The sequence below is a fragment of the Peromyscus maniculatus genome, chromosome 4 (assembly GCF_049852395.1).
Source record: "Peromyscus maniculatus bairdii isolate BWxNUB_F1_BW_parent chromosome 4, HU_Pman_BW_mat_3.1, whole genome shotgun sequence".
Taxonomy (NCBI): Eukaryota; Metazoa; Chordata; class Mammalia; order Rodentia; family Cricetidae; genus Peromyscus; species Peromyscus maniculatus.
In genome coordinates this window covers 103,102,510-103,129,106 of record NC_134855.1, presented here as the reverse complement: position 1 = coordinate 103,129,106, position 26,597 = coordinate 103,102,510, and the positions used below count along the sequence as shown (strand labels likewise).

The following is a 26,597-nucleotide window of genomic DNA, read 5'->3' as shown; positions in this document are numbered from 1 at the left end:
TGTATCTGTGTATCAAACCCAAGGAGAAGCTTGCTGTAGGAAGATATGAAGGGGCAGAGGATGTGGTGTTCTGTTGGAGGAAAACAGTGCAGACTTTCACCACATCATCACCATCGCTGCCTATTGGCATAACAGCAGTTCAGAACCGCTCTATCAGGCTTTCTCTCACTTTATGATGTACTCATGAAATTGCCTTCCCTCTTAGCTCTAATTAAAAGTCACAGAATTAGCATAAACTTGCTATGTGAATTTAAATATGTAGGATCGCATAAATATGTGATTGCATAATTTATGCAGGTAGTTATATGCACATGTCCACAAAGACAGTACCTCTTGCGTCAAGGCTTTGGGATTAAATAAGATAGACCCATTGTCCATAAAGTATGTGACTTATAGCATAAACTTTAATTAATTAAATAAATTGAAGCACTAATTTCTGCCTGGCACTGTGAAATTAATAATGAGATGCCAAGTAAGTACGAGAGAAGCTAACGCTCACTGAGTGGCTTACTGAACGTTTTACCATAGCTGAAATCATCTCTGCCCAGCCCAGGGGTGCTGGTCTCATTATCTTGGGGAAAATATTTAAATTACACTTATTGGGTATCGATGCCTCACATGCTTGGTGTTTAATGCTTGTGACCTTGCCACTCCGCCCCCTCTGCCACCCCTTTGAGCTGAGCCCAGGGCCTGAGAAATGGGCACGCACTGTGACATGTTCTTTTGAATATGTCCTTTCTGTGGGTGACCCTTCTTGTGAAAAGATCCTAGCCTGAAAAAATGGGTTTGACTCCATATTCACTTTGCAGCACTAGTGATCATTTAGCCTTCAGAGTTCTTAATCTGTATCCCATACTGCTGCATATTCAATATTGGCATTCAAAAGAGAAAACCAGTGAATTTAAATTTGTCAAACAGGAATTATGATGAAGTACAGTTATACTCAGGAACTTGGCAGTGATGAAAATTATAGGACCTGAGGCATTGGAAAGCGCTCGACTGAAAAAGCATAACTTGTGTTTCTGTCTGCAGACCTCGACGAGTGCTCGGAGAACCTGAACCTCTGTGGCAATGGCCAGTGCCTCAACGCCCCTGGCGGGTACCGCTGTGAATGTGACATGGGCTTCGTGCCCAGTGCTGACGGGAAAGCCTGTGAAGGTAAGTAACCACGGGGAAGCTGTAAGGAGCCTTCGGGGCTGGATGAGATTTACCTATTCAAACATGACTGGGTTTTTTTTTTTTCTATTTTAAACTTAAAATACATTTTGCCTTCATATTTAAGCTGCTTAGTTCAGTTGGCAGAGGATGTGATGGTTAGTATTGTTGGCTTCAGAAGATTTAGAAGGGCCAAAAGTCAAGCCTTCCAGCATGCCTGTGAGAAATTATCTAGATTAGGCTAACTGAGGTGAGAATCAACTCTGGTGGCATCATTTTATAGGGTAGGGTCCTGGATTAGCTAAAATAAGAGCAAGTGAACTGAACGCTAGCGTTCATTGCTCTCTGCTTCCTGACTGTGGACACGATGTGACCAGCTGCCTCAAGCTCTTGCCACCGTGGCTTCCCTTCCATGAACATGCATGAGTTAAAATAAACGCTCTTAACTTTGCTGCTTTTGGGGGGTATTTTGTCACACCAACAAAACCAGTGACTAGTATAGGGTGGGCGCCCTCAGGAAGACCATTTCTGTTGATGCAGAGAAAATCTAGGCCAAGTGATCTGCAAAGTTAAACCATAGGATGGACATAAGAGAGAAAGAATGACTGTGCACAGTTAATTCAGTGCAACTCAGTTATCCCTACTTCTGGAAAAAAGAACTGTTAAAACACAGAGCCCTGGTGTTCTGTTTGAGGGTTTTCTATAAATATAGAAACATGGCCTTTGGTTTCTATAAGTCAAGGCTTCCAGATAACGACACCAGAGAGTGTGCTCCTTGTGTGGAGTAATGTCCTAACTATATCTTCGAACAGTCTCTAAATATCTCACATATGTAGACAGAGAACGGAAGTTGACATGTCCCTGGAGGAGAATGCCCTGGAATAGCATTACTTGCTTTTGTCCTTTGGCTTCAAGTTCTGTCTTTCTGGGGCATGCTGGCCAGACAGGAAGAGTCCTGGAGACCCCATGACTCAAGAAGGATCCAATCAGGAAAGAACAGGTTCTTCTCCTTCCTCACACTTGTCAAATCTGAGCACACTGTCTTCATTAAAAGTAATTAGGATCTACTGTGAACTAAAATGATTTCAGGAGAAATAAACAAGTGATAAGGACTGACAGACGTTTAGGCAAGGCCCCATTAGTGCATTAGCCAATAGCTCTTCGTCGGTAAGCAGATAGGAATTCAGACTCACTGTTCATTTGTGTGTACACACTGATTTCTGTACTACCCACAGTTATGGAACCCTTGGGTGTTTTCTTTATCCTGTTCATGTTAAAAATGCAGCCCTGTTATAAAATTTCTAAGGCAAGAAACTAGATTATGGCCATGCTGGTGAGCCTAAGGCCTTGTTTACCTCTGTGCTCCCAGACCCAGGGGAATAGGTCCTGTCCCACCTCTCCTGACAGAGACAGGCACAGGGCAAGTGTTGCTTCTCTTAAAACTCACAGGAAGGTTTTTGTTTGTTTGTTTGTTCTTAATATAAATCATCCCCGGCAGAGTGGTCACGCCTAGTTAAAGCAGTCTCCAGTCTGAAAGTGGGTGTATTCATCACAAGCACAGCGCTCAGATGAAGCAGTGGTGTGGGCCTGGAAGAGGCGTCTGCAGTGTGTGGGTCTCCTATGGACCACAGCAAGCACACACCGGAGGACCTGGAACAGAGGATAAAACTGAATTTGAAAGCTGCCCCAAAAGGGCCTTAAAATTTTAGTTCTCCACCAAAACTGGGGGGATATATAGATAAGAACCCAAGAATTTAGTCTACCTTGTTCTGTTTGGCTCTTGCTTTACAATAGTAATGTAGACCCATATCAAATGGCACAAAGAAGATGTTCAGCCTATGGCCTGGCATGTGATGGGGCCCATCAGAGCCCCTCACTAGCAAGGCTTCTGTGTGTGGACAAATCCCCCGAGAGTCCGGGAAACTGCTTAGATTGATATCAGGTAGAATGCGTTTGCTTAATGCTAATATTCATTGCTTAATTTTATTGAGTAGCTTTTAAAATGGAAATTTACAAAAAAACAAAAAACAAAAAAAAAACCTCCCTCTTTTTGTACTCCTCCAAGATATCGATGAGTGCTCCCTTCCAAACATCTGTGTCTTTGGAACGTGTCACAATCTCCCAGGCCTCTTTCGTTGTGAGTGTGAGATCGGCTATGAACTGGACCGAAGTGGTGGGAACTGTACAGGTAAGGAGTCACTCACCTTCAACATGGGCTCTCAGGTATCCCAGGGTGCCATGGCTGGGGCCCTCTCCAGGACCACACAAGCTTCAGAGGAAAACAAAGGGAGAGTAAGGCATTAAGAGTCGAGGGTACAGCCGGGCGGTGGTGGTGCACGCCTTTAATCCCAGCACTCGGGAGGCAGAACCAGGCAAATCTCTGTGAGTTCGAGGCCAGCCTGGTCTCCATAAGCGAGTTCCAGGAAAGGCGCAAAGCTACCACAGAGAAACCCTGTCTCGAAAAAAAAAAAAAAAAAAAGAGAGTCGAGGGTACGTTTTCTCAGCCCTGAAACTGATGTGGTATGAGGAGGCACAGGAAAGAGACAGGTCTGCAGGCTTGGACATGAGTTTGTGGTTCCCCAGGGATGTTTTCTGGGGTGCTCTAGCTGTAGCTTCTTGAATATGTCTTCAGAACTTCCTTTCAAAGGCCATGCCCTGGGATCTCTGGTTTGCTTCTTATATATTTCCGATGCAATCCCCATACCTTCCCATCCTGTTCCGGGTACTGACCACCAGAGTGCCTGATACACAGGGGCTGGCCATGCATTTCTTTTATATGTGGCAGTGGTTGGGAGTACAGGTGGGTGGTTAGGAGTCTATGCATAGGTGTGTGGAGGTCAGAGTCACCATCCATTGTCTTCCTCTATTGCTCTCTGTTTCATTTGCTGAGACATGCTCTCTCATTGAACCTGAACTCACTGGTGGGCATGAGTTCCTGGGATCTTCCTGCTTCTTCCTCCCAGTCCTAGGGTTATGTGGGTGTAGTGGATCTCACCTCAGGTCCTCACACTTGCAGAGCAAACATTTCACCCACTGAACTATCTCCTTAGCTCCATTTAATACAAAAGATCATTTTTTGTAAAGCCAAGGACTCCCAAGGAGCACAAGAAAAAAAAAATAGAAAAATTACAGCCGCACGGCTCTCCTTGGTACCAAGAAAAGGCTGACAATCATGGCCAGTTTCTTAGTCTGCCCCTCTACTCAAGGTACAGAGAAATCAGGTCCCATTCTGAGGACATCAGGGTTTCCAGACCACAGGAAACACCACTGGACAAGGTGGATTCCTCAGGCTGTCCTCTCCACAGCAGTTTGTCTGGTTCAGGGGATTTCCTAAGCATTGAAAATAGGGAAAAGAAAACAGAGAAGAGGATTGTACAGAGTTAGAACCTGTCAAAAAAATCCATGTCCTAAATATCTGGAATGTTGTAGATATTTTTGGAATAAAAACCAAAAGGGAAATGTCTGGGACAGCATCTGTGCAGGCAGAGCCCCCGTGAGTTTAAAGAAACATGCTAAGCCTCCTGCATGTGTGTTCAGAGAAGACAGCGCACACAGCCTGCTCCCAAATGTTCCCTGGGACATCTTGCTCTAATCTGACAGAATAACATGCCACACATATTAAATGTATTGTTTTTATAAACCTATGTCTGAAATTTTGGTTGACCGACGTCAAAACAATGTTTTGCCGTTAGTTACCTTGATTGGGATATTTTTCTTAGCTCCAAAGTTACATTTTATTCTGGTGACAGCTGCGAAGGTAAACATGTTCTGGGGGTGGGGGTTGGATCAAGGCTGTGACCCAGTTCCTTCCTGGGGAAGCGCCTCTCCGAGGTGGGAGGTTGGCTCACTAGGCACGATCGCATCTAAGAATTGATGAGTTCTTGTCAGGGGCCCTAGACTAGGTGCTCCTGCCTCTGGTGATGTCAGTCCACACTGACGCTGGGTAATTCCGCCCGTTTCTTTGGCTGTAGATGTTAATGAGTGTCTGGATCCAACCACCTGTATCAGTGGGAACTGTGTGAACACGCCAGGCAGTTACACGTGCGACTGTCCACCCGACTTTGAGCTGAATCCAACTCGGGTTGGCTGTGTTGGTAAGACCCTTAACACTTGTCTGAGCCATGCACTGTTTATTGTTTTAAAAGTCTAACTGAATGTTCATTTCTGACGTTTTCAAAAGTAATAGCATAGACATTTAAATATTTCTCAAAACATATTGTATACTTTGAGCATTTCTGAAGGAAAATGACCAGCACATATTTTCGGGCACTGTTCAGCTCCTAACAGAAGTAATTACGATTTTTAAGCACGTTCAGAAATGAGTTTTGACTCTTCACTCCTCCTACGCCTCCAACAGGAAGAGTTTGCCTGACGTTTTGGTTTGTTTGTGTCTGATAAATAGATACTCGTTCTGGAAACTGCTATCTGGATATCCGGCCCCGAGGAGACAACGGAGACACAGCCTGCAGTAATGAAATCGGAGTCGGCGTTTCCAAGGCTTCCTGCTGTTGTTCGCTGGGGAAAGCCTGGGGAACTCCATGTGAGCTGTGTCCTGCTGTGAACACGTGTAAGTGGACAGTCTCTGGTCTGTCATTACTCCACCTCAGACCAGGTCTCTCTAGATCCGTAAAGCAGAAGTCACTGAAGGAGGAGCTGAGGGTGTCTCTGTTTATGACAGAAAAAGGCAGGTCATTCCCATCAGGACACTTTGAGTACAGAGCAGTCCAAAGACTCCCTCTTCGGCTTGCTCTAAAAGCTTACATAGGGCAGGGAGTGTCTCCTATCCTAGGAAGAAGATAGAATTACTGTAATGTTCCAGGGCTAGGTCTTCAAGTATATTTGAATGGAAGCTTCAGAATTCGATTTGAAGGCTGTAAAGAATACATCTCTTTTAAAAGGGGCTTCTATCTTATACTTTGATTTACAATCAGGCGTAGTCAGTCTGGCCAAAGTCAGTACCTGCTGCTTCCAAGGTACATTGGATAAACGTTGAGTCATTTCTTGACGAAGGGTCATGCATTTACTTCTCAAAATATTCACCAGTTAAGTTGAGGAGAGAAAGATGAGGTAGTCAGAGGCCTGCCCTCTGAGAATGTTCGGTCTGTTAGGCAGAATGGGACCCAACTGTAGGAGCTCTGATTCAGCATGGGCCTCCACCATGAGGGAAGAGGGAAGGCACAGAGTCACATTTGATAGGAAACATGCACTAGGTTCAAGTTCGGAGCCTCTGAGGGTCGGCTCTGTGACCTCGGCCAGGTTAGCCTCTTAGATATGGATGCAATCACTCCAGCAAAACCAAAGACACAGCCTGGCAGACACCACCTCTTCTTTCCTCTTCAGAGAGGGCATAGTTCAAGTCAGAAGTGGGTGCGGACCGCTTTGTGAACTTGTGAGCTTCGCTTTGGAAAAAGGACATGTCCTAAGTGAGGAGACACCCAAAAGAGGGGAAGAAGAAAACTAAAGGGGGAGGGACCCGATGTCACTGATAGTAAGAGATTAGGAGGGGGAAACCCAGGTTTGGACTTGGGAACATGGAATTCAGCTTTATACATTAATAATGATCAACAAAAGGTCACTAGCTCAAATTAGAATGGGAATTTAAATATATATATGAGTCCACATGGTTTCACAAAGCCAGGGCAAGAGTCTAGGGTTCTTTAGGACGATTTTTATAGGCTGCATCCCTGTCATTCACATGCTGAGGCATGACACTGAAAGAATTGTTCTATGTGGATCTTCATGGCTTGATGGAGGAGTTAAAAGATGCTGGGAAAGATGGCTTTTTAAAAAAAAATCTGGGTTTTACATGTGTGGAACAGAGGAGTGAGAAAAATATCTAGACATCAAGGAGGGCAGTGGGCTGGCTGAAAGTATGAATGAAGAATCTCCTAAGCTTTGTTTGGGAAGGGTCTTAGGGATGGGCTGATGATCATTATTAAGGGAGATGGTGACACCCAGGAAGGACTGCTAAGTACAACCAGGACAGAGTGAAGTGTGCGGGGGAAACAGAAATGGAAGGGAACTCTGTTTTTAAAGGCAGCGACAGAGATAGAGCATGAACTACCTCACAAGAATGTAGGACCTGGAGAGCAAATGCAGGTTCCCAAGATCAGCACAGCGGCCTTACGTTTAGGAAACAGTCCATGTACTCGAAGATGCTCACTTGCTTTAAATGGCTAAATAAGAGCAGAAGATTCTGGAAGGTTGGCATTGTCTGTCAGATGTGCCAGCCTTTCTCCGGAAGGTGTTAGGAACTCACGTGGAACCTTTTGTTTCAATAGCTGAATATAAAATCCTTTGCCCGGGAGGAGAAGGTTTTCGTCCAAACCCCATCACCGTTATATTGGAAGGTAAACGTTTCTCCTTTGCCCCAACACGCACACCTTTTGGATGACCTGGGTTGGTTCGCATCCTGAAGACATGCCTTGTTTTCCTTCTGATAGACATTGATGAGTGCCAGGAGCTCCCAGGGCTGTGCCAAGGGGGGAAGTGTATCAACACCTTCGGCAGCTTCCAGTGCCGCTGCCCGACTGGTTACTACCTGAACGAAGACACTCGAGTGTGTGATGGTGAGTGATCCCTTGTAGGAAATGTTCTTTCAAATACTGAGGATGACTAACACCCCAAACCAGGATACAGTTACCCAGAAATTGAGGGGTTAACGGTATAGCTTCATAAGCCAAACTTGAGCTAGACCATGTTCTTTAGAAAACCCATTTTCACGAGACTAGCAAGCCTCCTATCTCCGTGTTCAGGACAGTTCAAGGCTCTCCTTCTTGTCCTTTAACTACTTGTCACCTGTGCAAGTGTGTTCAGATGATCCCACCTTAGAAGACGGGGCTTTGTCTTTAAGATACAACAAATGGCCTTATTCAACTTTTTAAAGATAAAGAATTTTGATTGTTTTTCGATTTGAAAACAATTAGTCCAAGGACTGGGTATGGGGGCAAGGAATCCATCTATATCCAGGATTCAAAAGACCAGTTGGGGAGAGACCTCTTCAGTAAGAATTATTTAAACATCACGTGCATTAGCATCAGTGCTCAGACTCCCAGCCAACAACTACTCCTATGAGCCGCCTTGTTTGAAAATGGAGAGGCACTAAGCATCCCTCCTCCATTACTTTACAGTGAAGATTTAGGAAGCCGACTGTCGCTGATGGCTTCAGTCTAGATTCTATCTACGAACATAGGAAGTATGTCATTATCTTTCTAAAGATTCTGCCCCATTTCCATCTCTCAGTGCTTTGGGGGAGCATTAAGGACTGATTTATTAAGCGCTTGTATCAGAAGGCATGGGTCCCTTTGTAGACCTTCTTGGCTGAAAATCTGGACACCCATAGGCTGAGTCCCTGCTGTTCACATCTGGGGTTCAAGTCCCCCAGTTGGAGGCTTGGCTCTTGGCTGTCAGCACCCGCACTGACGCCGGACACCCGCCGGTTCCAGAGTGATGCATTCATAGCCACGTTACACCCTCTCTTCTGGGTTATAGATGTGAACGAATGTGAGACTCCTGGAATCTGCGGGCCAGGGACATGTTACAACACAGTTGGCAACTACACCTGCATCTGCCCTCCAGACTACATGCAAGTGAACGGGGGAAACAATTGCATGGGTGAGTCTCAGTGCGTCTCGGGACTGTGGTTCCGCTCATCAGAGCGCTTCCCTCCTTTGAACTTTTGTAGTTCACTTCACCCCCCGCCCCTCCCCCCCAACATGCCCCTTGCAGACCGTAAGTTTGGCATGGTCACCACTGTGGGTGGGTGGTCGAGGGTTTTTCTGTAAAATGTGCTGTTGGAAGGTGCCGGATGCTTTAATAGCACTTCTTTCTTTTGACTTGTAGGTGTGTCTTTATACACTTACATTACAGCACTGACCTACAGCACTAACATACCATGAGTCGGAAATAAGAGACTCGCTGCCAAACGGCAGTGGAGAATTGTTAGGAGGAGCGTGGGCGGAGGGCCGTGTGGTGTTTGCTAACGCCGCACTCCATGACGCACTACGTCATTCCGCAGCACAGAACACCAGCGAGTGCATTTCTCCAGATGCCTTGCCTGTGGTAGCATGACTGGCTGAGAAGCTGTGTGCAGGATGGTCTGCCGCTCTTACCACAGCTGGACCGGCACTTGTGCTTCCTTTGGAGACTCGCGGCAAGCTCTGCCGCGTTGTGCAGAGCCCGCGGGATCACCGGCGCGTTTGTTCTCCTTTTCCTCCAGACATGAGAAGAAGTCTGTGCTACAGAAACTACTACGCTGACAACCAAACCTGTGACGGAGAGCTCCTGTTCAACATGACCAAGAAGATGTGCTGCTGCTCCTACAACATCGGCAGAGCCTGGAATAAGCCCTGCGAGCAGTGTCCGGTCCCGAGCACAGGTGACACTGGGTTTCATGGCTACCGCCATCGAGACATCGGCTAGGAATGACTTTGTCTAGAAAGTCGACCTTACTAACTAGAGAAGAGAGTGTATTCTTTCTTTTCAGAGGGAAAACTTGACCCGCAAGGGCAAGCGTTTACCTTACCATTGACTGTGGTCCTGTCCGCTGAAAGCCAAGTGACAGAATAAATTTCCTAACTTGCATCCAAATTTATAACCAGACCTGTAAATTCAACATATCACAAAAACATAAACCTTGCTGGCATTGTTTATATTAAGACATTGGAAGCATCAGGGAAACCAGTATGATAAATAAATGAACATAATTTTTTATGTGTTTAAAACTAACCTTGGGCTGTGGAGAAGGCTCTGTGTATAAAAATCACTTGCTGCAGAAGTGTGAGGACCTGAGTAGGGATGTTGAGGACCCACGTGAAAGCCAGCCGCAGCCACCAGGATGGAGGATAAGGAGACCTGTTTCTCCCACGGTGTTGGGGTGGGGGTTCATTTTTCCTTCAGTGTCTGCATTACAGACAAGGTTACATCTGCAGTATTTCCAGATGGAAACGTTTTCACAACTGTTTACATAGTTATGTCTCTCCCTGAGTTCTTGCTCATCCCTGACCTCTGCCCCTTCTTTGTTTAACTCTTGCAGATGAATTTGCTACCCTCTGTGGAAGCCAAAGGCCAGGCTTTGTCATTGACATTTACACTGGCCTACCCGTGGGTGAGTTTCAGCCTGTGTGCTTGTGAGCATGATGGGGGTCCTCTGCTTCAGCCACTGAGTTAAAATCGGGGCGGGGGGGGGGGGGGTTCACATCGCCATTTTCCTAGGTTTGCTTTTCCCTTTTCTGAGAAGGAAAAATTGTTAAACGATGCCTCAAGCAGTTTCAGTCTTCATTTGAAAAATCGATGAGACGCCCTTTGCAGCGCCACCTAATGGATAGAAGCCTTCACTGCTCATGATGAAGGGGCCTGGGAAGCTTTTCAGAAAATAACAGTCCAGCTTAATGAATCTTAGTGAATCAACAAAGGGATGACAGGGCCAGATGCTGTTGGATTTACCTTAATTCCTCAGCCTTTCCTTCTAAGTTTATCATGACCTTTCAGTTCTTTTATGAGGGTTTGTTACACAAAGCCTCCCTGCTTATCAGTTTTTCCTCCCCTGTCCTCTCTTTGGGTCCCTCCCTTGGAGAATTTCATGGGTCTAAAAATCTTTTCAGAGCCAGGCATGGTGGTGCATGCCTGCACTTGGGAGGCAGAGGCAGGCAGATCTCGGAGTTCGAGGTCAGCCTGGTCTATAGAGTGAGTTCTAGGACAGCCAGGGCTACACAAAGAAACCCTGTCTCGAGAAAAACAAAATCTTTTCAGTATGAGGCCTCACGTGGGAGCTGAAGCAGCCGCTGTGGCGGGATAGCAGCTCGGACTAGATCGAGCATCACCGTGGGTTGAGAAGCGGTGCACAAGGTTCCCCAGCATAGGCCGTGCCCTTGCAGTTCAGAAGCAAACACCACCAAAGTCAGTGGACGCTGCTGCGTTCCCACTGTCTCCCCGCTGTGATTTATGCCCATCCCTAGATGCCCCCTAAGCCTCTGCGACTGTGTCTGGTAGCAGACACCACCACTTGCTTTGTCTTGCCTTATTCCTAGTAAGTAAAGCCGAAATCCACATCAGCCTTTCCAGTGACCTTGTTTAAGAAAACAAGGACCTGGGCCAGCAATCAGCAGGCCATTCATAGCGCCAAATCCATATGGCTCCACAGGCCAGTCGACATCCAAAGAAACTTCATGGTTTGGAAAGAAAAACTGCTAAATGACATTGGCATGGAACACCTGGCCTTAGCTACTCTGTTTTTCTCCTTCCCAAAACATCTTTTAATCTGTCTAGAATCTATGATTGGGAGGTAAGTGGCCTCTAATGGTAATGGGTCTCCATGGGCAGTCCAGGCATGTAACCCGGCAAGGCCTGGCCCCCACAGTTGGCAGTCAGCAAAGACTTGAAATGGCATTAGCACCATCCACTAGTAGACCTGGGAAGACCTCCAACCATCTTGTCCAAATTCCTTGCTTTCCAATGGAAGAAACAGAGGCCCAGAAAAGGGAAGGGACTCACCCAAGGCCACCTAGCTAATTAGTAACAGAGCTGGGACCAGAACCCAGTCCTGACTCACAATTTGCTTGGCATCTATCTCTGGGCAACTAGAGACATGGTATTTTGCAATGTACTTAGTGTTACCAAATTCTGCCACGACAAAATAGTTGGATGATTATAAGACCTTGTTTTATTTGAGCTTATAGCCTCCTTCTGAAAGGTCTTGGAACTGTTAGTATATATATAGCGTCCATTCCTGGGTGGCTAAAACTATATAGCATGTTTATTAATCTTGTCTTAAAATATAAACTTCTCCAAATGGAAATAAAATCCAGACAGGAAAGGAAAAAGAAAACATTTAATAATATCCTTTTGCTATTTTGTACCTAACAATGACTAGGGATTTGGTCCAGTCTGTTTTTACTAAGCTGAGTAATAACACATTATTCCTACTTAGAACTAACAGATGTGGGTGACCCTATTTCATGTTTTAATCTATACTAAAAGAATGGAGTCTAAATTGGTTCTTGTTTGCAGATAAAACATGATGGTGATGTTACCTCACATGGCTATTTAACATTGGTGTCAGAGGCATAAGAATCTAAAGACAAAATTACCTATATTCGAAATAGTGATGTTTTGAAATTGTACCCTTGGAGATTTTGTTTTAATTGGTTGTTTAGATTAGCATGTAAAACAGTGGGCTTTATCACGACAATTTCTATACACATGTGTGGTTACACTTCTCACCCACTCCTCTCCCTGTGCCCCACTCCCACTGTGCCTTTGGCTGGTCCCCTCTCTCCTTCCAGTCAGCCCCCCCCCCCCCCCCCCCCCCCCCCCCCCCCCCCCGCTCTGCTGTCTTGCTACAGGAATCCCACTACCCTGCTTCACCTCCCTTGAGAACCTTTCCTCCGCTCTCACCATCCCCCTCCTGGTTTCACAGCCTCTGTCTCCCTTGGAGATGCCAAGCTGTGTTTTCCATTAAGGTCAGTTTGCTTCAAACAAAGTCAAACTCCTAAAAAGGGGTCTCAGCCAGGTTGGTTTCAGGGTGTGTTCTTTTGAGGTTTCTGCTATTCTTATAGACTCCACCTTAGGGCTAGAGAGATGGCTAAATGGTTTGGAGCACTGGCTGCTCTTTCAGAGGACCCAGGTTCAATTCCCAGCACCCACATGGCAGGCAGCTCATCACTGCCTATAGCTCCTACTCCACTAGATCTGACAGCTTCCCACAGACATGCATACAGGCAAAATACCAATGCACATAAAAGGAAAATAAACAGACTCCACCTTAGCTCATGGCTGTCTTCTTACAACTCTGGCAAGCAAATACCCTACGGAGCCTCCTGATTATAATAAGAAAACAAAGTTTCTCTGTAGAGTAACGGAAGCCTCAGGAACTAGAAACTCGTGAGTGTAGCCCCATACTTTTCATGCCTGTCCAACTGACATGGTCTGTCAAACTCTGACAAGCAGTAGAGGAGCCTTCCAGGAGAAGATGCCAACAAGCCCAAACCTCTGACCTTAGGAAACACAGTCTTCAATCAGTCCCTCCTCATCTGGCGTACATGTTGCTCAGTAGTTGCTCACTCAAATGTGGTCCCTACCTTACAAATAAGATGCTTTGCAACAAAATCTAACCCCCAAAGATATGGAATCCACATAAACACACGTGGGTCTGTCTTTCCAATCCTGTCTTCAGCTTTCACAGGATCATGGACCACACTGTTGCTCACAAGGGGCTTCTCTGTTTCTAGATATTGATGAATGCCGGGAGATCCCAGGGGTCTGTGAGAATGGAGTGTGCATCAACATGGTCGGCAGCTTCAGGTGTGAGTGTCCAGTGGGATTCTTCTATAACGACAAGTTACTGGTTTGTGAAGGTGAGTGTGACTGTACCACATCTACAAACAAAGCACCTTGCAAATTCTACACCACTGGACTCAACTCAAGAGCTAAAATAGAAAAATACATTGTAGGAAGTTCTCCCAGAGTTGACAAAAATACGTTTTAGGAATGTATTAATTAAGAAAAGCACATGGTAGAGACCAACATGAGATTTCATGAAAAAACAACCACACTTCTTTTTTTCATTAACTCCTGGGGGGAACTAAGATGTTCATTCTAGAGCCTCTTCCCCAACAGAGGACATATTAGTTTCCCAGCTGATAGAGAAAACCTTTGAATTCCTGGGTGGGTCCAATGGATTGCTTTTGTTTCTTTTTCTTCAAAGCAAACACAAGAGGATAGTTATCTTTAGCTAAACGTCAAAGCCAGTGTTCTCTTCAAAACAGAGATCTACTTACCTAGAATGGAAACAATGGTAAAACCAATATTCCAAACACCTAAGAGAATTCTAAATGACAAGAAGAACAAATTTGATTTTATATGGAGAACGTTGGCATGCAGGCAGATGGACCTCCGGTTGCCTGATGCTGGCATATATGTAGACAGAGATTCTTGAGTCTCCCTTACAACACGTCATACTTTCCCCTTCCAACAGGAAAGACAGCATTCTTTTACATTTTAGTGGAAGAAACATTGCTGTGTATTAAATATATGATGTTCTCTGGGATAACTGGAATCAGTTTCTATGCAATACTTGAGGGGCAGGCCTCTAGCCAAGTTTTACACATTATAGAAAGGTTGTTATTACCCCTTGGAGCATGTGCTGTGGCACACACGTCAGTATTTTGACATTAACAAAGCATTTCCTCTAAATCAGGAACAGTTTATGATCCACACATAGAGTTACGTTCCATTAGTAACCACAGGCTTATTAGACTCTCTTGCCAACTTTCAACCACTGTGGCCAACTGGGCACGCATCGCTTACCCTGCTTGTTGTGTGGGTTTGTGGGCAGAGGTGATAGCCAGTCTGGGCCTTTTTCAGGAGATAGCCAGTTCAGAGCATGGTCCCAGCTGGGTGGGTAGGTGGGGGTTCCCAGGCACCATCAAGAATCAGGTTACTGCAGAGAAAGCTGATGTAGGAAGAATAGGGAACAGCAGATCTTATCATGCTAATGGTGGCTGTCCTCTTCTTGGCTGTTCCCTTCCTTTCTGGTATGAATCTAAGGCTGCCTGCCACTTTTTCCTTGTGTTTTCTCTTATCTCCATTTAGAGGCCCATTGGATAGTTATCCAAATACCCCTTTGCCACTAATATTTGCCAAAAGTGCTGCCCTTGGCCAGGACACATAGGCAAGGCCACCCATGAGCAAAAAGTCAACCCAGACCTTGCAACATACGTGGGAGAGAAACCCTGCAGCTGGGCCAGGGCAAGACCCCTTGTTGTCAGGGAAGACCCTGCATGCTCCACCCACTGGCTCTTCCTAGAAAGGTGTCAAGACACAGTCCCATTCAGAGAACATTCAGAAGATTGGGTGTTCCGATTTGGGATTCCCATTTCACAAATTCTTCATCTCCGAGGTGAGTGTTTAAATGCGCTCAGCAGCTTCCCACCACATTCTTAACCTTCAAAATAAATCAGAAAATGAGGGTTGATTTCATGCATGTCTTAGCCATCCTGAAACTGGAATGGATTCCAGGAATGTTTCTGGGGGACTTCCATATTTATACTTTCCACAAGGAAGTGCATGAGCAGATGTCAGGCTCGCATGTCACAGAAGCGCCTGCCTGTCACACCACTTGGCTTCTATGGCGTGGTTGAGTCTGTGTTCCCTTACAGTTTACAATCAGAGCAAAACTGGTGGGTCAGATAGCTGTGTCCATCCTGACACTGGCACTGCCCCCTCAGACAGACACTCCTACTCCTGGAAGCTCCCCCCAGTGGTGGTCAGGTTTTCCCACCATAAAAGCACAGGCCTGAGAGACATCCGGATGTATTTCTGTTGTGGCTTTTCCTGGGGAGGTCTGAACAGACATCTCTTCACTCGAGGTAGGGCACTGACAAGCAACACCAAAGAAGAGAACTAAGTTTACCAAGTTACGCACAGGAGCGTGGATGAGGAAGGATTCCAAACAGGAGCATGGATGGCCATAGGCAGCTACATCACTGAAAAGCCTACCCTCCCCCAACGTGGAGGACAGTTCATGCAAGCTGATTGCTAAAAGGCTCACAGGCAGCTTGGCTGGCACTTAGCCAGGCTCCTCTTCCCGGGCACTGTTTCTGCCTTTCTCCCTTGTTCCCTTCCTGCGTTGTTATATCTCACCTCCTAGGGATTAGGATCCATCATTGGTAATGGACTTGCTGGCGATGGAAACAAATCTATAGTGACATGGATACCAACCATGATTTTATAGTGATGCACATCTACTAGGATTGTGTCATAGTTTCTCAGCCCTAAGGTGTCTCTGTGTTTTACGTACCTGCCACCCCCCCCTCCACCCCAATCTAAGCCCTGGAAACCACTAATCTCTTTCCTAGTCCCATAGTTTTGCCTTTTCCAGAAATCCAAATAGTTGGAATCCGAACAGTATTCAGCCTTTTCATCTGGCTTCTTTCACTTTTAAATCCACATGTGAATGTCTTCCATGTCTTCTGGTAGAATACTGGCTGATATTTTAACCATCTCAGTATATCACAATGCATTTATAATGCATTCACCCACCGAAGGGTATCCTGCTTGCTTGCAAGTTTTTGCCATTATGAATGAATCTGCTATAAATTTCCCTTACTGAGCCAAAATAAGATATATGTCACTAACTCAACACCAGACTCTGTTCTCCCTCGAATTAAACTCTCTGCTGCTTCCAGATATCGATGAGTGTCAGAACGGCCCCGTGTGCCAGCGCAATGCTGAGTGCGTCAATACCGCAGGCAGTTACCGCTGTGACTGTAAGCCAGGCTATCGCCTCACCTCTACAGGTCAATGCAATGGTAAGTAGCATCTGCTCAGAGCCTGCCGCCATCTCTGTTCTGATACCTGATCTTCCTCAGCAATTATAAAACTAAAGAATAGAAATCAAGGTTTAGGTTGATAAACCCAAAGTAGCTAAAGAGAGAGAGATAAAAAAAAACACAGGAGAATTGTTGGAATATGTAAACTTAGCTTTATAAATGAGATATTTGCAAAAGAAAACAGAGGTCATTTATATAATCGATGGCCTATATCCCTACCCCACCCAGACATTCCCACCTCCCCACACATATAAAATCAGTGTTCATGACCAAATTATTACTATTATTATTATATTTGCTTCTACATAATCTCCCAAAGACTGGGGAGGTTTTCACCACCTCCATTTATGCTAGAAGGCTGCACTCCCTTGAGTTGGAGCAGATCTTCCTGTATAAACAGATTACACACACACACACACACACACACACACACACACACACACACACCACTACCACACACCCTTGTCTTCCCAAACATCTCACTGACAAAAAAATCTCTCCCTGAAGGCAGCATACACCGACAGTCTCATCAGCTCCCCATTACCTACAGTAAACCGGTGGTTCGGAAAGTGGACTGACAGCCTTTGTCAGGATGTGGTATAAGTAAGAAGGGAGTGTGTCGTCAATTTCCATAGGTGGTAAACTCAGTCAACATTTGGTGATACCTATAGCTAGCCACATGACAATGCAGACCCTCGTGTTTCAGCTCAGAGGCAGACCAGTACTTCAGCCTGGTCTTCATGTAAGCTTCAGCATGGTTACAATCGTTGCACTTTTAAGGTCAGGAAGAATGTGTCACCTTGCTCAGGGCTCTCTTCCAAGTGGGTTTCCTGGGGTTTTGTGCATTTGTGAATGAAACAGCTCAGGGGAGACCATGGTCAGGTTTTCCTTGGCTCTCCTGGCCAGCCGTGATTAAGCGGTAGGAAGTGTGCTGCTCTCTGAAGGGTGTTTTCCATTGTTTAATGAGACCTTGGTGGGAAGAGGGTGTAGGGGCAGAACAAAAAAATCACTTTGTGAATCAAGATTTGTTTTGTTGGGTTTAAAGGAGCATGTGCGAGTCGTCAGCATTCCCTCAATGGAGCTGAGGTTATCCATAAAGTAAACATACAGAACAGGAAAAGTGCGGCTCTCGCTGATAGGAAGCACAATACCCCGGTGCCTTTGACTCTAGCTCTACTTCCCTGCATTTTACTTTTAATTTATATTTCTTTGGAGCTGGCTGAAGTAAGTCCAGTTAAAATAAAGAGTGGCTGGTCATACTGAGTGTGCCATTTTAGACCATTTACTCTGGCCGTTAAGTTGGGCTATTTATAGACCAACAAAAGTCACCCAGCTACAGCCGACTAGAGCGTAAGCCCTTTGTGTCTCCTTACTGAATGTTCACATAGACTGCAGCTGGGGCTATCAGGATAAGCCTGGGTGAGCCGTTTATAGAGCCCAAATTCAGCTTCCCTCAGTTATCGGAGCCCATGTGTTTTGTAACTCTTCGGCTTTGAGGGTGGAAGATTTCATTCTAGAAACATCTCCATTTCCATCTCACTTTTGTTCTTTATTTTTGAGATAGGATCTTACAGTTTAGCTCAGGCTAGTCTCGGGTTCACAATCCTCCTGTCTCAGCTCCTGAGCACTGAGATTACAGTTGTTGTCCATCATGCCAGACCACCATCCTGCTTTAAAACATTTTTAAGCACTGCCTTATCCTGGTAGTTTTCAGGCATAATGCAAAGCATTCTCTTCTGCCTCTATTTAAAATAAAAATAACATGCTATGAGATTTTAATTGGAATTCATAGGCACATTGTTTCAAATTCCAAGTCACACTGGTCCTAGCTGTGATTAGAGGGGGGTGCTGAGGGGGAGCTCAGGTCACATTCTGACCTCAGTAGCAAATCCTACCCCTGTAGAAATGTCTCTCCCAGCTACACCCCCAGCCACTTTCTTCTGATCTTGCCCTTTCTGCTTGGGATCCTGCCCCTACTCCAGAGTTTGGCCAAACCTCCCAAGAAACCTCAGATGTAACCTCCTGGGGATGTAACTTCTGTCTGGCTCTTACAGATTGCTAGTTTTCTAGACCCAGAAAAGGGAGCACCCCACTAGTAGGCTCCCTAAAATGGTAGCTTTTGCTTTATCACCAGAACCTCCAAGTACTCCATTTTTTTAAAGACATAAAATGGCATAGAGGAGAGACCTAAGATGAAATATCTGATCCTTACATACTCCCAAATCCAGCAACGCCTGATGGTGACCAGCCTGCCTCAAGGGCAGCTCCCTTTTCTGTTCATGAAAGTGAAAAGCCTTTTTTTTCCCCATCCATTCTTCATCTTAAATATTTTCTCAAATGAGAATAGTGAGATTTGTTAACTGTTTTCTCTATAGGCTAGCTTTAGTTTCTGAGCTGTGTGATCCCAATGCCTCCTGCATTTGAGACTTTTAAACAGTGTCTTGATTGTTCTGTTTGAAGATGGCTGTGAGAAAGATCTCTGCCAGGATCAGCCTTGTTGCTCTGATGTGATGGTGAATGGTGGTTCTGTAGACCCAGGAGATAAGCAGCCTGGATTTGCAACTAAAACCAGGATGTGCTGGAATGAAAACTCTCGAAGGGAGACAAAGCAGGAAGGCTGCGAGCATCTATTCAGTTATGACGTTGTCCCATTTCAGTGACAGCGTAACGTGTTGGACTTTGCGATAAATTTTCAAAGGAAGCCCCACAGTGTCCATGATCTTTAGTACCAAAACCTGGAGATATTAATTCCACAATCTGAGATGCTGTTTAGGCACCTTATAAAACACTTCTTCCCATTCTAAGTTGTTGTTCTTTTGTTGTTGTTTTTTTTTTTTCCTTTTTCAAGATACTTTTGGTGGAAGGAGCTATTTCATTGGTTGACTTGGTACTAAAGTAAGATCTAACTGATCTCAAAGTGAAAATAGACAGAATGCTTGTGTCTGCTTCACTACCTCCGTTTCAAGTTAGGATTAACTCTCAGGACACTGCCTGGAAAAAAAGCTGTGCAGTGATTTCATGTCCTAAGTCTCCGTGTAAGAAAACAAGCAGATGTACATAGTGTCCACCTAAGATGCCTTTGATTTACAGATCGGAACGAGTGCCAAGAAATCCCCAACATCTGCAGCCACGGGCAGTGTATCGACACGGTGGGAAGCTTCTACTGCCTCTGTCACACCGGCTTCAAGACAAATGCAGATCAGACCATGTGCTTGGGTAAGTGTGTGCTCATGGTCCATGCTTTTCTTCGGAGCTTATTGAAGGACTCACATCTGAGTGAGTGCAAGATTTAATACCAAGTTGTTTGTTAATTAGTTCTTTTTTTTTTTTTTCAACAAAATAAAGATAAGAGTAGCCATACTGTGACACAGCACTTCATCTTGGGCAATCCGAGCACATTAACCATCTTCCGTGATATTCATTAAGCTGCCAGTGTGTAGCAATCCTCTTCTTGCAGTTTGGGATCAAACTTACGGCCTTAGGCACTCTAGGGGAGCCCTCTACCGCTGAGTCACATTCCCAGCCACAGGAAACAATGTTTAACTAACAAATTGAGAACTGTATTGGAACAACAACTTCATTTGAATTAATGTTAACAGTGTGTGGCTTTGGGTAGTATTCATGGAGGGCTCACTTATCAGAGCAGACTCTCTCCATTTGAACTTTCTGGAAACTGCCAATAAAGAATATATCTTAACAAATAGCTTAGCAAGCTTGGCTGTTGGGTGAACACAGCAGATCTGCAGTGCCTTCCCAATTCTCAGGGGGCTGGTGGAGTGGCTCACTTCTTTGGATGTGATGCTCAGACCACATTCAAGGCCCTGGGAGCTAGCAATAACTTTTCCATCAGATTCACAAATAATTCCCCTTTTCTACTTCCCCCTTAACATAGTGTGTAAGAAAATGCTAGCTGCTGTAGGGAAATGCAAAAATACTCAAGTTGCCAGAATTGGCTTCACTGTGCACCAAAGAGAAGAGTCATAGACCAGCAAGGAAGACAAACAGCGCCAGAGCCTCTGAACTGAGATTGAGTACCACCTCATCCCTTAGCTGAGTTCAGAGGGATGGCTAAGTTATCACTGATGGGAAAAAGGAGACGTGTCCAAAGTGGCAGGTTAGCCTGATGAGTCATAACGTTGGGGTAACTTGGAGTTCCTGAAAGCTGAAGTATGCCAAAGGTGGCGAGAAATGAAGGTCCAGATGCACACAGAAGTTTTTCCATTTTCAAGTGAAAATATTTGCGCAAAGTGGCAAGGGTGGAGAATTTGAGAAGCAAATAGACTAAAATTCCTGTCCAGTTCTCATGTCCTCATCTCGCCTCCTCCCACGTGCCAACCGAGGAAGCACTGGACTGCCAAGGTGTAGGCTCTCACCTCAGCCTATCCAGGGCACCGATGCCATCAGCCAGAACATTCCAGCCCCCCGGGGGAGATTCTGTGTGGCCCCTTCTGCTCCTCAGCAGCAGTGACCACATCATCACTTTTCCCTTTAGTCATGGTGTCTCTCTCTGGCTTTTCTCCCTCCTAGACATAAATGAGTGTGAGAGAGACGCCTGTGGGAACGGGACTTGCAGAAACACAATCGGGTCCTTCAACTGCCGCTGCAATCATGGCTTCATACTTTCTCACAACAACGACTGCATAGGTGAGTGTGCTGGAAATGTCACCAAGTTATGCGTCTGCCTGCATCATGACCAGGGTGTGTCTGCCTGCATCATGACCAGGGTGTGCCTGCCTGCATCATGACCAGGGTGTGCCTGCCTGCATCATGACCAGGGTGTGCCTGCCTGCATCATGACCAGGGTGCGCCTGCCTTCATCATGACCAGGGTGCATCTGCCTGCATCATGACCAGGGTGCATCTGCCTGCATCATGACCAGGGTGTGCCTGCCTGCATCATGACCAGGGTGCATCTGCCTGCATCATGACCAGGGTGTGCCTGCCTGCATCATGACCAGGGTGCATCTGCCTGCATCATGACCAGGGTGCAGGCCACTCTTTAGTGTAAGCAAGCTTCTACCCAACAGTTAGTCGCATGACTGTCAAATGTAACGTGTTAATTAAAAGTCATGTTTAGTAACCCTATTGCCTTAATTAAACTGTGTATCAGCTGCTATGTAGCTACTTCGATTTAAGTTAAATTTCAAGATAAACGCTTTAGGCTACAATAGGCAAAAGCAGGTCTCTAAATCACACAGTTGCGGAAGGGTGTGGATCTCCTTGCCTGGTTGCTTCTCTGCAGCCTCTCTTCAAACAAACAAGGCACTAAGTGTACCACATTCCCTTTATAAGACACGGTAGGCATTTTCTCTCAGATGCAGAATCTAGATGTAGCTCTGTACACGCACTATAGAAAACACATATGCATAAGACATGAACAGAAGTGAGAAGGTTTGGGGTGAGGAAGGGGCCGGTGGGAGGGAGGAAGGACAGGGAAGGGGACTAGGAATGTGCATGAGAGCAAGGTGCAAGGATAATATGCATGAAACCAGCATAATGAAACCCACTGTTTAGACTAAATAATTTAAAGACAGGATGCTAAGGAACAACAGCAACTCAAATACTGTCTAGAGTTAGAGGCTAATTATAAATACTTCTAATTGCAATACTAAAGTATGGCTTCGTCTGAATTATGTGTCTAGTAAATCAGTTTTACCTTTTAAAAATAAAATCTAAAACAAAGAGACCAGAAATAGGGGGACAGAGGGGCTGAGGAAGCATGAGGAAGGCAGAGTACACATCAGGAATGAAAGCCAACGGTCTGGGGGTGAAAGGAGCCTATGGGGAGCCCTGGTGGGGCCGAAAATCCACAAAAACAAATTCTGTTTGAAAATTTCACGTTGAAACCCAATTCTGTGGATACTAATTACATTTTTTAAATTAAAAAATGCAAAAAGGCAAAAAATATACAAGATCTAGGCAAAACTGCTACAAAATTATCATGCAAATTACCAGCTTTAATATGATAATGCAATCTTTTCATCATATTTGGATGGGTTCCTGCAGCTGGGTCTGCGGCTGAAACCAAACCTTCATTGTAATTTCTTATGTTTGGCTAAGTCCACAGAGGCCACCAAAGTTTAGAATGAGGGCTGGGATTTTGACATTTTCTTTGGAACTTAATGAAGTTTTTTTTTTTTTTAGATGTTGATGAATGTGCAACTGGAAATGGGAACCTTTGCAGAAATGGCCAGTGCGTCAACACGGTGGGGTCCTTCCAGTGCAGGTGCAATGAGGGCTACGAGGTGGCTCCCGATGGCCGGACCTGTGTGGGTGAGTGCAGGGCTCCGCAAGATCCTGAGAGGGCAAGAGGGGCAGGCCAGTCCCGAGGGGTCAGCTGTCACGTGCAAATAAGGAAAATACTAAATGGCATGGATGTGTGGTGTGGTGTGTGGTGTGCATGTGCGTGCGTGTGTGTGTGTGTGTGTGTGTGTGTGTGTGTGTGTAAAACAGAAAAATAAACATAGAATTATGAATAAGGGAGCATTGTTGGGAGAACATGGAGAGGAGTTGGAGGGAGCCTGGGAAGGTGAAAAGTATGCAAATACATTGTACTTGTGAAATCCTCAAATTAAAAAAAAAAGGCAGGAAAATAGTCCCTGAGAAAATGTCCCCAGAGGCCCAACACAGAATCAGGCAGTGTCTGTTCTAATCCTGCTATGGGCAGCTAGAGAAAAAAAAAAATCACTGTAAGATTACAGTAATCTTACCTGTAAAGACTTTATTTTTTTAATTTTAAAAAATACATACATATATCATTTCCCCTCTTGTTTTAAAATTAGATTATAGTCACGGAAAACATTTTAACTGTTGATTGTTACACATAATAGCTGTGATTCATTATATTTAGCTCAGAATACCTCTCCAGAGGTAAGTTCGCAGAATCTTTTAAGTATCTTTTAAAACCCCTTTCACACACTACATTTTTCTTGGAATACTTAGTTTGTGGCAGATAGAATGACATTGGCTGTATCGCACACTTTGGAAAGCTTTTAAAGCAATTGCTTTCTCCTTGGGAGACTTTTGTGGCTCTTCAGGAGCTGTGTGCTTTCTCTGGTTTGACTCCGGTTCCTTTGACGAGTTTGTGCTGTTTGATGGAAATCATACCAGCAGAAGCCTCTCTCCGGCTTTGTTTTGTCTGCAGATATCAATGAATGTGCTCTGGATCCTGGGAAATGTGCGCCTGGAACCTGTCAGAACTTGGATGGCTCCTACCGATGCATTTGCCCGCCTGGGTATAGTCTACAGCAGGACAAATGTGAAGGTAAGGGACTGCTGATCATAAATGAGGAGGATTGGGGCATTGCACTAGAATCGCTGACGTCACAAATTTCTGCAATGGCCGTTTCAGTTTGGAATACTTTTATATTTATTTTTTAAAATCTAAGTCAGAGGCTATGACTTATGACCTCATCCTCTGTCGAGACAGGAGCAGCTAGTTCTTGTCCTGATCACTGTGGGTGTGAGTTTTCTCCATGCACAGGCTGCTTTGGTGACCCTGGCTCTTTCCCATTGATGGTGTTCCTGAATTTGATGATTTTAAGTGGTCATAGTTGACAACTGAAAACAGCTCCCACATCCACTTAGGCTCCTTAGGTTGGGTTTAAGCGGTTGTATAGTTTGTCTGTGATTTCTCCAGTTGTAGATGTAGAATGTGTTTAGGGAATAGATTCTCAGCAGATTTTACAGGACATTCCATTTCTCTGCTCTCAGCACAGATTCCTTCTCATTAAGTGAAGGATAGTCATTACAGGAACTTCATAAATAAATAAGGTTGTATGGATTCTCAAGAAGTCACATAGTTCACAGCCCTACCTTTAAACAGGTCTGCCAGTCATCACAATGGGTTGGTTTTCTCTACTTTTAATACTGTCAGTGAGAAATTTTATTAAAAATCCAATTTATGCCGGGCGGTGGTGGCGCACGCCTTTAATCCCAGCACTCGGGAGGCAGAGCCAGGAGGATCTCTGTGAGTTCGAGGCCAGCCTGGGCTACCAAGTGAGTCCCAGGAAAGGCGCAAAGCTACACAGAGAAACCCTGTCTCGAAAAACCAAAAAAAAATAAAAAATAAAAATAAAAAAATAAAAAAATAAAAAAATCCAATTTATACCACCTTTCAGTGGTGATATTTTAAGCAAAAACATTTTTATCAAAATGAAGTCTAAAAGAGTTGTTGAAATTTTTTTCGAAAAGTGTTTATTTTATATAATGGGTGTAAATACATCTTGGTGTAAGCAGAACTGCACAGATCTGAAGCACAAGAGTTCCATGACCCAAGAGATGTTTAATATATTTGGAAAAAAATTTAACTAAGACAGTACAGCCCACATTTAAGACTAGTCCCTTCCTTCACTATGAATTCTGGCTGAAAATCACAGGAAATGGGTGGGTTTGTTACGGTAGAGTGGTTATGCTTTTCCCAAAAGTAGAATGATCATGTAACTTACTCACTAAACCGAGATAACTTTGAAAGAGAAAGGGGATATGTAATTACACAGTCAGGCCAACGTACACAGGCTAGGAGTCTCTTGGGAAAACTCTTAGGACACATTGGTTGCCCAAGCCACTCTGAATTCTCAGTGGGTTACCCCTTACAGTGATAGGATGTACTTAGTGCTGAAGAAAAGAGCCCTTAATTCATATGTCTCCCTTTCTAGTAGCTCTGTGATGAAGGAATAGCCCTGGTCTATACAAGAAAGGGATTTTCACATCTTCAGAAAAACTATCTTGCAGATCAGAGTCATCTCGGATGGGATTGTGCTTATTTATATGGCTATTAATGTTTTTAAGGCTGCAGCTTGGGGTGTTGGGAAAGCTGCAGCTTGGAGTGTTGGGGAAGGCTCCATCAGTGAGTGGAGGGAAATCAGCTTACACTGAGATCAGCCATGGACTTGTGCTGTCCAATGATGAGGCAGGGTGTTGGAGTTCTGACCTCTCTCCCAGGTTAATGTGGTGTGGAGTTGGTGCAACATCTCTGATTGGTTGTGCACACCTCCATGAGTAAGGGATTTGTCATTTCTGTGACTGGCTCTGCACCTCCACAATTAAGGGGTTGGTTATTACAACTCTTAGAAGGTTATTACAGATTCTATTTTACATCAAGATCTGTCCAAAGTACCTTCTAAAAATCCACTTTAAAATAGTATCACAGGCAATCGCGTCCCTGTTGGAAGGGTTCTGAAACCACTCAAACACTGAACATGTACGTTTTCAATTTGGTGAGTAATGGGGTCTCCATGACGTTCTGACTCTGACATGTATAACTCTTTTAGATATCGATGAGTGTGTTGAAGAACCCGAAATCTGTGCCTTGGGGACCTGTAGCAACACCGAGGGAAGCTTCAAATGTCTGTGTCCAGAAGGGTTCTCCCTCTCCTCAACTGGAAGAAGGTGCCAAGGTAAATGCCTCGGAAAGCTTCGGACTTTCATCATTCTGTGTTTATTTGTTGTGGTCTTATGTTTTAAACATGGCAAAGCTCTGACTCTTCGTGAACGGGAAGATGTTTCATTCACCCACAGGTCTAATGATTTCCATATGCCCAAAGGTTCATTTTTACTTTTGAGGTTAAAAACTCATCCATCAAGTTTCAGTCGCTTATACAACTTCCCTGGCACTTGCAGCCCTCTCCCTCCTCCGAGCACAGATGCTCACAGGCTTCTTGGCAGGGTGTCCTCAAGAGTCACCGACACCCCAAAACCTGGAGATCAGCGAGAGAAAGCTGCAGTCTACATGAACGTGGGTGCAAACCGAGACCCTCAGACAGAGAATATGCAAACTGATAACCTGTCCCCAGAGAAAGATGCCCATCTTTACCTCACAGATTCTCTGGGGAAACAGAATAACACTTGTCAGTGGCAAAAATATTCAAGGGCTTGCCAGATTAGCTTTAAAATAAAAGGAAAAAAAAAACTTTAAAGGACTCTGAAAGTAAACACAAAACAATGTTTGGTTAAAACCCAGAAACTTGTTTAGACATTCCTAAACAATACCATTGTTATTTGGCTCTACTTATACAAACTAGTTCAGTGAATTATAGGGTGGGGAAGGCCCATAAATATTTACACTTAGAATTTCTGTCAGTGTCCATATGTTGCTTTGTGCTTTTATTTGTTT

At 44.8% G+C, this 26,597-nt stretch overlaps 1 protein-coding gene across 4 annotated transcripts in view; it reads left to right on the top strand.

The window, feature by feature from the left end:
• Fbn1 (fibrillin 1) overlaps positions 1 to 26,597 on the top strand; it is a 212,705-nt gene that overhangs the window by 157,618 nt on the left and 28,490 nt on the right. For 3 of the 4 annotated variants that reach the window (XM_076570544.1, XM_076570546.1, XM_076570545.1), the window contains 16 exons: positions 1,033 to 1,158; positions 3,221 to 3,343; positions 5,127 to 5,249; positions 5,558 to 5,722; positions 7,437 to 7,505; positions 7,599 to 7,724; positions 8,647 to 8,769; positions 9,374 to 9,532; positions 10,190 to 10,261; positions 13,383 to 13,508; positions 16,341 to 16,463; positions 19,575 to 19,700; positions 21,012 to 21,128; positions 22,628 to 22,756; positions 23,628 to 23,747; positions 25,756 to 25,881. In XM_076570544.1, coding sequence (XP_076426659.1) covers positions 1,033 to 1,158; positions 3,221 to 3,343; positions 5,127 to 5,249; positions 5,558 to 5,722; positions 7,437 to 7,505; positions 7,599 to 7,724; positions 8,647 to 8,769; positions 9,374 to 9,532; positions 10,190 to 10,261; positions 13,383 to 13,508; positions 16,341 to 16,463; positions 19,575 to 19,700; positions 21,012 to 21,128; positions 22,628 to 22,756; positions 23,628 to 23,747; positions 25,756 to 25,881 — 1,953 coding nt within the window. The remainder of the gene's footprint in view (positions 1 to 1,032; positions 1,159 to 3,220; positions 3,344 to 5,126; positions 5,250 to 5,557; positions 5,723 to 7,436; positions 7,506 to 7,598; positions 7,725 to 8,646; positions 8,770 to 9,373; positions 9,533 to 10,189; positions 10,262 to 13,382; positions 13,509 to 16,340; positions 16,464 to 19,574; positions 19,701 to 21,011; positions 21,129 to 22,627; positions 22,757 to 23,627; positions 23,748 to 25,755; positions 25,882 to 26,597) is intronic. The other variant, XM_076570547.1, reaches the window with a different exon arrangement.